Raw genomic sequence first — 11,369 nt, forward strand, 5'->3', positions numbered from 1 at the left:
GGCGGGGGGAGGGGACAGAGATAGGACGACAAGTCAGGGTCTCAGCTGTGGATGCGGGGTGGGGGGCTGTTGTCAGACCACCCAGGCTGTCGTCTCTGTCTCTGGGCAGACGGGAGGTGAGCGTCGTCAGGGAGCTGGGGCAGCACCCCCACACACACCCCCACCCCTCCGGCTCCCAGCTGCCGCTGTGGGCTGCCGCTGTGGGGTCGGTCCTGTGGGGTCTGTCCGCGATCAGGGCTCCTGGGGTGGGAGTGCCTTCACCTGCGCAGCCAGGCGGCGACTGCTGAGCCCCGCTCAGGCCCTCCCTTCGGGGCTCCAGGCTGGGAGAGCCACGGGCAGTGGGTGCAGCAGAGGGACAAGCTGGCTCCGGCGCCCCGGCGTCCCGGCGGCATCGGCCCCTGCCCGGCCAGGAAGCCACACAAAGCCTGCTTGTTTGGACCCTGTCTCCAGAAGCCCTGACTTGAAAAGCATCTGCTGCTCCTCCCTTCCCAGCTCCTCCCCCGGGAGGAACCAAGGGATCGATGTTATCGGGAGGAAAAGCGAGCCCAGCTTGGCGGGGGGGGGGGGGGGGGGGGGGGGCAGGAAGCTCCTTAGAAATGGCTCCAAACAGAGCCCTGATGGGAGCGAGGTGCCCCTCCGCTCCCCTGGGACACAGGGAGGTGCTTTAGGGGAGGTGCCCTGCCTCCTCTGACCCCCTCCCCCTGCTGCAGGTACATTCGCTGCCAGAAAGAGGTGGGGAAGAGCTTCGAGCGGCACAAGTTGAAGCGGCAGGATGCGGACGCCTGGTAAACGCCGGCCCCGCCTCGCTGCTCTCCCCACCTCTCGGGCTGGACGGTGCTGCAGCGGCTGGTGGGACCAGCCTGGGGCCATGCTTAACCCGCCAGGGCCTCCTGTGCCTGTCCCGTGGGAGGGAGAAGTAGCCCCAGCCCCACAGCCCCTTGGTGTCCCTGCTTAGTGTCCCTTTACCCAGTCCCCATGCGACACTCTCTAGAACCACTGTCCCTCTCTGCCTGGTTTCTCCTGTGTGTGCTCCTGCTGCCCTCCCCAGTCCCCAGCTTCTGGGGTTGCTGGTACGCGGGCTGCCCTCACACTATGGCTTGGCTTGCCTCCTCTTCCTCCCTACCAGGACCCTGTATAAGATCCTGGACAGCTGCAAACAACTGACTCTGGCCCAGGGGGCGGGTGAGGAGGACCCCAGCGGCATGGTGACCATCATCACAGGCCTTCCGCTGGACAACCCCAGTGTGCTCTCAGGCCCTATGCAGGTCGGTCCGCCAGGCAGCAGGATGGGGGTGAGCGGGGGGGAGGTACCCGGGCCGACGTCCTCCTCAGACCACTCCATGCGCTTGCTTGTCGCTTCCACCATCCCTCAGGCAGCCCTGCAGGCCGCTGCACACGCCAGTGTGGACATCAAGAATGTTCTGGACTTGTACAAGCAGTGGAAGGAGATTGGTTGAGACGGACCCCACGCCCTACAGTGGGGCTGCGTCCAGATCTCTCCTGCCCTCCCTGGCAGCCAGGACCACCACCTGTAGTCACCCCAGCACACGCAGACGCACACACGCACGCAGGAAGGAAGCCCAGCCGCGCAGGCCACAGGGAGGGCCCGAGAGCGGCAGGGAGGGCCCGGAGCCGGCCGAGAGGGCGGTCTCCCTGTCGCCACGATGACGTCAGGAACGTGAGGGAAGTGCTGGGAGCAGGAGAGGCCTGGGGGCCCCCAGCCAGCCCTTCCGCCTCAGCCCACCGCTGTCCTCAGGGGCAGGGGCAGGCGTGGGCGTCTGCGCTCCATCGGAGAGCTTTGTGGACCTCTGAGGGGAAGGGCCAGCAGGAGGGCCCGTCTTCTCACTCAGGATGCCCGGTGATTGGCGCCGGGAGTCCGCACCCTCTGGAGCGGGGCGGGGGAGAATTGGGTAACACCAGACACGTGGGTAGTTCTCTGCGGACCCTTCCTCTCCTGGAGGACCGCCCGTCCTCTCCCTTTGTGCGGGCAAGGCAGCTCTGGAGCCTTGGGGACTCTTCCAGAAGAGGGGCCCGGAGCTGCCAGCACCAAGAGGAGGGCCAGGGCTCGCCCCCTCCTGCTGCCCCACTTCTGCTTCCGCTCTGCGTTTGCCTGGCTCCCAGGGCCCCGAGCAGGTCACTCTGTCTGTCGGCCGTCTGGCCCGCAGGCCAGGGAGGGTCTCTGGGGCCCCCAGCCCCACAGTGGTGGCACCTGCGTGGGGGCAGAGTGTGATGCCAGGAAGAGAAGAGGGGAGCGGTGGGAGGCCGGGAGAGGCCTGCATGGAGATGGGCGGCAGGAGGGAGAGGCCCTTAGAGCTGCCCGGCCAGGGGCTGCTGGCCCGCTGGGGCGGAGCATGGGGTTCACTTGCGCGCAGCGAGGGGCAAGGTGAACGTGGGAGCCGGGATCGGGAATCGCTCAGGGCAGCGGGCTTTGCAGCGGGCACAGGCTGTCCGGAAGGCTTTGGCCCCTTGCCCTGGGGCTGGCCAGGAGCTCGGCCAGGGGTGGGGGGGTGCCGGGGGTCTTGGCTCTGTGCCCCCCACCCCAGCGCTAGCCTAGCTTCCCGGGCTGTTCTCAGAGGAAAGCAGGCTTCTTGCCTCCTTCCTCTAAGACAGCACATCTGGGACAACCTGGGGCAGCGGGGTCACCCCCCTCCCAGGCCTTGGCAAAGACTGAGACTAAAGCGTCACTTAATAAAGACCCCTCGAAGCCCAACCCCGTCTCCTGGTGCCATTGTGTCCGGTTGTATTGGGATGTTGGCACTTTCTTCCTGGCGTTTGCAGAAAGTTTCTTCGAGGTGAACCCCTCAAAGCAAGAACCCAGGGATGGTTTTGTGGAAGACTCCGTCAAGTTCCGTGGCCCTGTGAGCGGCTCGTGGCTTTGCAGGGGTGCTGGCGGGAGCTCCAGCAAGGACAGCAGCTCCAGTGGGGCGGGCGATGCATGGCCTCCAGCTGGGTCCCATGAGCAGGGCTGAAGCTCTTCCACGGGGGCGGGGGGCGTGCGTGGGGGCCCGGACACCAGCCTCTGGGGCCTCAGCCCTTGGCCCCCAGCAAGGACTGGAGCGTCTGGTGTGTCTGGGGATAAACAGGAGTGGCCATTCCCTTGTGGTTCAGCCCCATTTCCTGGAGGCGTTCACTCTGGACTCTGCCCAGCACCCAGGCTCAGCGAGAGGTGCTTTCTGAGGTCACAAGTCAGGATTTGGGTTCCCGAGCCCAGGCGTCCCCCTGCCCCCACCGCCCTGCTCATGGCAGAACCTGGACCCCTGGCGCGCCCCCTGGTCTGAGGAGGGTGCCATGCCGCCCTGGCCAAGTCCGGGCTGGCTCTAGCCTGGTGTGGCCAGTCTGATGTCCATGGGCTTGGGTCAAGCCGGAGGGGCTGGCTGTGTGCAGGAGGCCGAGTGAGCGGCCTGCTAATGGGGTTGGGCCACCCCGCGCTGCTCCCTGGGGGCTGGACAAGGCTGGGATTGTTCCCTGGTTCCCCTTTGTCTCACTCCCCGCCCAGGCCTGGCCCGCCTGCCCGCTGCTCTCTCCCTCCTGTCAACTTGGCTGGCAGGAGCCTGGGACTCTGCCTGAGGAGCCCCGGGCCTGCTGACCCACCGGGTGGGGAGCGCCGGCCACGCTCTGGGTAAGCCTGGGGTGTGACACCTGCTCTGGGGGACCAGAGGAGTAGCGCCTGCTCCAGACCCCTCTTCTGTTTAAATGGCTACTGCACACAGCCCTCCAGAGACCCCAAACCCTACCGTTAAGGGAAGGGACCCCAAAGGGAGCTAGGCCCCAGCATCTCCACCTCCACCCGTCCCCAGGGAGGTGGGCAGCGCGCAGGATGGGTCAGATCACCCCCATCCCACTCCTGGGAGGGGCTACGGGACCGGGGAGGCCTCATCTAAAAGCCAGGCCAGAGGGACTAGAGACCGGGTCTGCCTCCGCCCAGCAGGGTCCCCAGCACCCAGGTCAGCAGCAGAGCCCGGCAGGAGCAGAGGCCCGGGGCCGGCTGGCGGTGAGGCCCGGAGTGAGCCGCCGCGCGGGAGGCAGGAAGAGGGACGGGGCAGGACTATTGTTGCCGCGCTGTTTTGGCTGGGGGAGGGGGAGGGTCCTCCTCTCCCTCCCCCGGGGCAGCTCCACCCGCCGGCTGGCCCAGCCCCTCCAGTGGTGCCAAGGAATTTGCCTGGGCGAGGCAGGAGGGGCCGCGGGGCCGCAGCCACCCGGAGGCAGAGCCCAGGTCTGGAGCTGAGGGGTACGGGGCTCAGGAGGGTCGGGGACCCCCGGGGCACATGTGTAGTCTTTAGAGAAGAGCCAGGCTCGCCCTGATTCGTTGCGACTCCCGCGGCCATCCGGCCTCTCCCCGAGCTCTGGGCGAGCGCGGTCAGTTTCTGTGCTCGGCGGGGCTCCGCGGGCCAGGGGGCGTTCTGGGGCGGGGCGGGGGGTGCGCGGATGCTCTCGGCACTGACCTCCCTGACTCAGGCTTCCGCAGAGACGGAAACGGGGGGCTGGGGACCCGGGTCCGGGGTTTGGGACTACTAACCCGGGCTGCCTTCGCGCGGGGGAGCGCCCTGCACTGTCTGTCCCGGGCTGAAACTGAGCAGCCCCTCTCACTCGAGAACCGAACGCCCCAGGCGGGGACGGGGGCACGTGGTATGACGGAGGACGCCAGCTCCCGCGCGCACCTGCGGGCACAGCGCACTCCGGCTCCGGGTGGCCAGGCCCGGCCTGCCTGGGGTGGGAAGGGGCCCAGGATGGGGGCAGACACCTGATGCCCTCACCCCGCGCTTTGTCTCTAGGTCACGGGTGGAGGTGCCGGGCCACCATGCTCAGTCTCAAGCTGCCCCAGCTCCTCCGAGTCCACCAGGTCCCTCGGGTGAGGGGCTTGACCCACCAGCTCCCCGTCCCCAGGCTTCCCCTTCTGAGCGGCTGGGCGTGGGTGTGGGGGGCTCCTTCCTGCACGCAACCCTCTGCTGTCTAAGGAACCTGCTGGCGACCCCTCCCCAGAGCCCAGGATGCTCGTCCACCCAGAGTCCCTTCTCCCCGCCCCACCTCACCCCTCCCCTCTGGTCCCCTTCCCACTGCCTCCCGGCTTTCTCCTCCGCTCTCTGGGTATTTGGGACGCGGTAAGGCGGGGCTCTGAGTTGGCTTGGCTTTGGGGCGGGAGTGACCTCCAGCCCAGTCTCTTCGACGCCGCTTGCGGAGGTCTCTCGCGGAGAGAAGGGCGGGCCCAGTGGCGCCCCCCGACCTTGTGCCCCACCGGGCCCCGCACAGGTGTTCTGGGAGGACGGCATCTTGTCTGGCTATCGCCGCCCCAGCAGCTCGGCCCGGGACTGCGTCCTCAGCTCCTTCCAGATGACCAACGAGACGGCCAACATCTGGACTCACTTCCTGCCCACCTGGTGAGCGGCGCCTCGACGGGGTCCCCGGGGGGGGAGGGGCAGGGGCCGCGGGGCCCGCGGGCGCGGCGGGTGGGCGGCGGGCCTGAGCACCTGCCGGCCGCAGGTACTTCGTGTGGCGCCTGCTGGCGCTGGCGGGGGCTCCGGGCTTCCGCGCGGAGCCGTACCACCGGCCGCTGCTCGTCTTCCTGCTGCCCGCCTGCCTCTACCCCTTCGCGTCGTGCTGCGCGCACACCTTCAGCTCCATGTCGCCCCGCGCGCGCCACATCTGCTACTTCCTGGACTACGGCGCGCTCAGCCTCTACAGCCTGGGTGAGCCCCGCGGGGCGGGGGCGGGGCCGGAGCGCTCCGGGGCGGGGCCGGCAGGCTCTGGGGGCGGGGCCGAGCGGGCGCGCCCTGGATACGTCAGCTCCAGCCCCGCCCCCTTGCTCCCCAGGCTGTGCTTTCCCCTACGCCGCCTACTCCATGCCGGCCTCCTGGCTGCACAGCCGCCTGCACCGGCTCTTCGTGCCTGCTGCCGCGCTCAATTCCTTCCTGTGCACCGGCCTCTCCTGCTACTCCCGGTGGGTTTCCCGCCAGTGCGGAGGGGGAAGGCGGGGGGACAGGACACAGCTGGAGGCCCGAGACACACCGGAGGCCAGCGATGGCTACCTGCGCCTGGGGCTCTTGATCGACATGAGTAACAATGGCCCAGCTTACTGAGGAGCTGAGGACTCCTCCGGTGTCGCTCCCCCAGCACCAAACCTGCCCCGTCTCCTTGGATTCTCACGGCCACCCTGGAGCGGCGGGCGGGCGGGTGTCCACCGCCTTCACGGGTGTGGTCACTTACAGAGGCTCCCAGGCCCTAAGGGCTTTCATGGCCACTAAGCTAGTGACAGTCCATCTTGGCCAAAGGACCCCTGACCTTCAGTGACCACCGCCAGCAAGGGTGGTGACTAGCCTTTCCCTCCCTCAGGTTCCCCGAGCTGGAGAGCCCTGGGCTCAGTAAGGTCCTCCGCACGGCCGCCTTCGCCTACCCCTTCCTGTTTGACAACCTCCCTCTCTTCTACCGGGTAAGGGAGCCCAGGGCTCCTGCCCTCCCTGCTCCCCAGACCCTCACTCCCGAAGGCCCTCCCGGCAGCTCCGCTTGTCTGTCTTCTGCCAGCTCGGACTGTGCTGGGACAGGGGCCCCGGCTGCGGGCAGGACGCGCTGAGCGCCAGCCACGGCTACCACCTGCTGTGCGCCCTGCTCACGGGCTTCCTCTTCGCCTCCCACCTGCCCGAGCGGCTGGCCCCGGGACGCTTCGACTACATCGGTGAGAGCTCAAGACTGGTGCCCATCCAGGAAGGGGTGAGGGGAGACAGCGTCCCAGAGCACAGAGCGAACCGAGGAACGGGGTACCGCAGCCAGGGAGAGCACCCAGGGTCCAGGCGCACCCCCTCCCCACATAACAGTGGAACCAGCAGCACGGGGACCGGGGGCCTTCTAGGTTTTCTTAGTCCCCGTTTAGGGGAGCAGCCCGCCCAGAGCAGGAGGTAGTCACGGTGGCCCTGGGAACGGAGTCTGTGCCCTGAGCTGCCCGCCCCCCACAGGCCACAGCCACCAGCTCTTCCACATCTGTGCCGTGCTGGGCACACACTTCCAGCTGGAGGCCGTGCTGGCTGACATGGGATCTCGCCGAGCCTGGCTGGCCACGCAGGAGCCCCCCGTGGGCCTGGCGGGCACGGTGGCCGTGCTGGGCCTGGCGGTGGCCGGGAACCTGCTCATCATTGCTGCCTTCACAAGCTCCCTGTTTCGGGCCCCCAGCACCTGCCCCCTGGTGCAGGGCGGCCCCCTGGAGGGGGGTATGAAGGCCAGACAGCAGTGAGGCCCCATCTCTGAGCCTGCCCTGGGGGAAGGCGGAGGCCAGGCCTTGGTGCTGGGGAGGAGCCCAGGCCTGATGGGCGGGGCACATGGAAGCCTGGAGCGAGAGCGGCTGCGGAGAGAGGGCAGAGGAGCCAAAAGGGCCAGAGCGGCTGCGGAGAGAGGGCAGAGGAGCCAAAAGGGCCAGGCGCTGCTGCCGGCGGCAAGCAAGAGGGGCAGTGACGGTGTGCTCAGCGGGGCCGGGGAAGTGCTGAGGGTCGGAGAGGGGCAGCGCGAGTGCCAGGCCGCAGCTGAAGGCTGGCGACGGGGAGGTGCTGAGGCCCTGACACCTGGTCCCGTTTCTGGCTGCGAGTCTCTGCCAAGCCCGGGGAAGCACTAACAGGACTAACCTAGACCCCCGACCCCGCACGCTCGGCCTGCAGACCCACCAGGGCTCTCTGCCCTCGGGGAAGAGGCTGTCCCCCGCACAGCCACGCGCTCCAGCTGTCCAGGCCTTCGGGTCTTCCACAGAAGTGGGTGTCCTGGGTGGGGGGAGGGGTGCTGGGCTAGAGGGGGGACCCTAATAATTAAACCTTTAGAAAGCTCCCTTCGATGCTTCCAAATAAACCAGTCAACGGCAGATCTGGGGGAGCACTGAGACTGAAAAGGCCTGCCTCCCCACCCCCTCCACACCGCCCCCCAAAACCCCACAGACAGACAAAGAATCACGGCCCCAGTTCCTCTTCCGGAGTTTATTCTGGAGCAGCGGGATGATGGGGACCCCACCCTTGCGGGACGGGAGGTGAGGAGAGAGGGGGGGTGCGGGGGGGAGGCGGGGAGGGCTGCCAGCTGGCCAGGGCCATCAGGGTGCCTGCTCTAGGCCGTGCCGTAGAAGCGCCGGTAAGCGTCCTGGAAGCCGATGTGGTCAGCCAGCTCGTCGCAGTCCGGGTTGAGCTCGCAGACTTCCCTCTTGGGCTCCAGGGGGTCCGGGTAGGGGGCGGGGGCTCTGGCGCACCGAGAGAGAGGCATCAGCCTCCAGGCGCAGCGCCCACGGCCCTGGGGCTCCCCACGCGTCCCCGGGCCCGGTCTGGAGCCACGGGGCCCCGGACAGCACTCACCCCAGCCCGGGGTCCAGGTAGCGCCGGAGCCTCCTCACCACCTCGCTGCCCTCCCGCTTGGCCACGAAGGCTGTGGGGCACAGAGGCGGGCGTCAGGGGGCTCGGGGCCTGCGGGGTGACACGCGCACCCCCCCACGGGCCCTGCCTCATACCTGCTCCTCTGCGGGACTCTGCACCGCTGGGCTTCGCATCTGCAGGGGAGAGGGTCTGGTTCAGCCCTGCTCGTCCCGGCCCCCACCCCCAGGACAGAGCCCATAGGAGGGGGGGCGGCTGGGTGAGCAGCAGGGAGGGGAGGGGAGGCTGGGGCCGGCGGGCCACTCACCGGCCAGGCCCGCCAGGCAGAGCGCAGCCAGGGCCAGCAGGGTGAGGGCCGTCACGGGCCTCATGGCCGGTCTGTCCTGTCTGTGTCCGTGAGCGGCTGCGGGGCTGCTGGGCCTCAGTTGGTCTGTCTCTCGCCGCGGCCAGCACCCGCGCCACTTATACTCCTAGTTGAGCCCCGCAGGCGAGGGGGGCGCCCCCCATGTCGTGGGCGGGTCCCAGGGGACTGTGCCAGGGCCGTGTGGGAGTCATCTGCCCCAGCTCTAAAGGCCAAACCCCGAAGGATGTTGTGGTTGGAACTGGAGCTGCCTGGGCAGGCCCGGCCCCTCCCCAGGGGGCGCACCCCAAGTCCCCCGGCTCCAGCCTCAGTTTGAGCACCAGTGGGCCAGGCCGGGGCGGGGGAGCCGGGGGAGAGAGGGGGGCTCCAGGTCTAAAATAGGCTCCGGGAGAGCCGGGCTGCCTCTGGAAGCCTGTGATTTGCACCACCAGCCAAGGGCAGGAGCCAAACCCCAGGGAGGGGGAGCCCGAGGCAGCGATGCCCTCACTCACCCCAAGGCAGGGCGGAAGTGCCCATCCCCACAGGGACGTCCATGGCGGGCCTGATGTAGGGGTGCTGGGGACCCTCGCCCGGAGCCCCTCGCAGGGGCACAGACAGGGCCTGTGAGGAGATGGAGGCTCTCTGGTCCTCTCCTCGGGGTTCACAATGGGGACCGGTCTTCCGAGACAGACGTCCGGCCTGCAAAACCCCACCCCAGCACCCCTGAGGGCCACAACCCCCCAGTCCAGCCTGGAGAGGATGGGGAAAGGGTGCCCTCATGCCGCCTCGCTGCCCACCCTGCGGCCTGCAGCGGGGCGGGAGGGGGTCTCCCGTGTGAATGCCGCAGCCCTGCTGGGCTCCGGGCAGCCAGCAAGGGTCCCTCGATATCTGCCCGTGTGTCTCTAGTGCCCCCAGCCAAGCATCCGGGGGGCTTTTTCTGTGCCCCACGTGTACGCATCCACTTCACCCGCCGGTCAGAAGACCTGCCCGTCGGCGCGTGTGTGCGTGTGCGCAGGCGCTCACCATGTGCCAGATGGAGGGAGGCCTGCCTGGGGCCCCCGTCACAGTGAACCCGGGTGGCAGACAAGGGCTGGCCCTGGGGTCCCGGTCTCCGGGTCGAGGGGCTTTGCTGCCTCCCTGCACGGGACATGCGGTGGTCAGCGGCGCCCCCACCAGCCCGCCCCGGCCTGGAGGCTCTCAGAGCAGCTCGGAGGGGCCTCGCGGCGGGGCCTGGACCCTGGAGAGACTGGGAGAGGCTGGGAGAGGCCCGCGGAGGAAGCGTCCTCGCAGATTACAGTGTAGGAAGCGGAGGAGGTTTATTTACGGATGTGGGGAGAACATGGCAAGGGCCCTGGGGCTGGCTGGCAAGGGGGCAATCAGGGCGGCCCGAACACAGATGCCCCGGGCCAGGTCCGGGGGGGCTCCGGAACGGGCGGGGCAGGCGGCTGGCTCCGACCTGCAGGACAGAGAGCCTGGGGCCTGATTCCCGGCGTGGGTGCTGGCCGACAGCCCTCGCGTCCGAAGAGAACAGGGAAGGGTCTGAAGGTGTGTGTGTGTGTGACCTCAAGGGAGCCCCCAACGCAGAAGGGCTGGTCAGGCGTCATCCTCCGGCTAATTCCATCCGCACTCAGGGACTGGCCACCACTTCACTGGTTCTCAGGGGCAGCCGGCCCTGGCCCTGGCCCTCGACTGCCCTCTGTTCCTGGTCCGGTGGCCGCCTCCTCACTCGGGCTCCCCCAGCACGCCCAGCAGCTCCTTCTGTTCTCTGTGCAGGGCCTGGCAGCAGCAGAGGGGACACACAGCCCAGGAGAAACCATAAACCTTCCCCTCCACTCGGCCTGACCCCAGGCCTCTTTCCCCCAGCGACACGGAAGGGGTCTCGGCTCAGGTCACAGGCCCAGCAAGGGAGGGGCAGGCAAAGACCTCTGTGGAAGGTGTCCCCTACTCAGCTAGTGTTTGAGGCAGGCTGGCGGTTGTGGCCACCGAGGCTGGGCCTCCCCAGAGCAGCGCCCAGCATGACTAAGGGCCCCCAAGTGTCCCCTGACACTAGCAGGGTCGCAGCTGGGCCATGGGCTGTGACACGGACAGCCCTGCGGGTGCCACACGGAGTCACGCACCAGCTCACCAGGGCACCCACCGCCCACACAGTGGGGCTCTCTGGCTGCGTTGGGGCTGCTGTGGCTCTGAGCAGGGGCTGTGCGCCCCGCTCTGAACACAGCAGCTCTGAACATCAGGGCTGGCCGGTATGGAAGTCGGGCTCCAGACAGGAGAGTGAGCCATGGCCTCGTGGGGACAGAGTGGCAGTGGCGGGGAGCACACTGCCTGACGACTCAGCAGGGTGCCCCCAAGGAGGCCCGGGTCAGGACCCTGTGGGTACCTGCTGCCCAGTGCCCCAGAGCCAGGGAGGGGGTGAGGGCAGGAGGGAAGCGAGCAAGCCACTGGCCGGCTCCTGCTGCAGCCTCCGAGGCTCCGGGACCCGGGAGCCTGGGATGTGGGGACCCACTGTGGCGAGGAATGGAACAGGAAGGCCTGCCCCGGGAACCCGCAAGTGGTTACGAGTAAAGACGGGCTGCGCGTCTGAGTGACGGAGCGAGCCCAGCAGTGGTGCCCACAGCCCTGGACTGGAGCCGCTCTGAGGGGGAGGGGGGCGGGGGGGAGGGAATCCCAAGCAGACTCTGCTGACTGCAGGGCGGGGGGGGGGG

At 68.5% G+C, this 11,369-nt stretch overlaps 4 protein-coding genes across 7 annotated transcripts in view; 2 read left to right on the forward strand and 2 right to left on the reverse strand.

Annotated features, from left to right (window-relative positions):
• The window catches only part of SMG5 (SMG5 nonsense mediated mRNA decay factor), a 24,647-nt gene extending 21,937 nt beyond the window's left edge, over nt 1–2,710 (forward strand). Inside the window, exons 20-22 of the mRNA XM_059413664.1 lie at nt 711–785; nt 1,127–1,265; nt 1,374–2,710. Coding sequence (XP_059269647.1) covers nt 711–785; nt 1,127–1,265; nt 1,374–1,457 — 298 coding nt within the window. The 3' untranslated portion in view covers nt 1,458–2,710. The remainder of the gene's footprint in view (nt 1–710; nt 786–1,126; nt 1,266–1,373) is intronic.
• Nucleotides 2,711–4,006: 1,296 nt separating this feature from the next.
• Nucleotides 4,007–7,834, forward strand: PAQR6 (progestin and adipoQ receptor family member 6). The gene is made up of 8 exons (XM_059413672.1): nt 4,007–4,213; nt 4,773–4,849; nt 5,248–5,375; nt 5,479–5,684; nt 5,809–5,935; nt 6,328–6,424; nt 6,517–6,667; nt 6,945–7,834. The coding sequence occupies exons 2-8, from the start codon at nt 4,799–4,801 to the stop codon at nt 7,217–7,219; spliced, it is 1,035 nt and encodes a 344-aa protein (XP_059269655.1). The 5' UTR covers nt 4,007–4,213; nt 4,773–4,798; the 3' UTR covers nt 7,220–7,834.
• Nucleotides 7,835–7,926: 92 nt separating this feature from the next.
• On the reverse strand, nt 7,927–9,872 carry BGLAP (bone gamma-carboxyglutamate protein). Of its 4 annotated transcripts, none has more exons than XM_059413679.1 (5): nt 9,691–9,872; nt 9,180–9,288; nt 8,465–8,503; nt 8,313–8,382; nt 7,927–8,200 (listed from the first exon to the last, which is right to left on the reverse strand). In XM_059413679.1, exons 1-5 carry the CDS (start codon nt 9,691–9,693, stop codon nt 8,071–8,073), a joined length of 351 nt encoding a protein of 116 aa, XP_059269662.1. In that variant the 5' UTR covers nt 9,694–9,872; the 3' UTR covers nt 7,927–8,070. The 4 variants fall into 4 exon arrangements, with proteins under 4 accessions (XP_059269662.1, XP_059269661.1, XP_059269660.1 ...); XM_059413678.1 differs by having other exon boundaries at nt 9,180–9,366; XM_059413677.1 differs by having other exon boundaries at nt 9,180–9,872.
• A 94-nt stretch (nt 9,873–9,966) lies between these two features.
• The window catches only part of PMF1 (polyamine modulated factor 1), a 14,253-nt gene continuing 12,850 nt past the window's right edge, over nt 9,967–11,369 (reverse strand). The window contains exon 5 of the mRNA XM_059413676.1: nt 9,967–10,443. Coding sequence (XP_059269659.1) covers nt 10,390–10,443 — 54 coding nt within the window. The 3' untranslated portion in view covers nt 9,967–10,389. The remainder of the gene's footprint in view (nt 10,444–11,369) is intronic.

The sequence above is a fragment of the Mustela nigripes genome, chromosome 10, assembly GCF_022355385.1.
Source record: "Mustela nigripes isolate SB6536 chromosome 10, MUSNIG.SB6536, whole genome shotgun sequence".
NCBI classification, from domain to species: Eukaryota; Metazoa; Chordata; class Mammalia; order Carnivora; family Mustelidae; genus Mustela; species Mustela nigripes.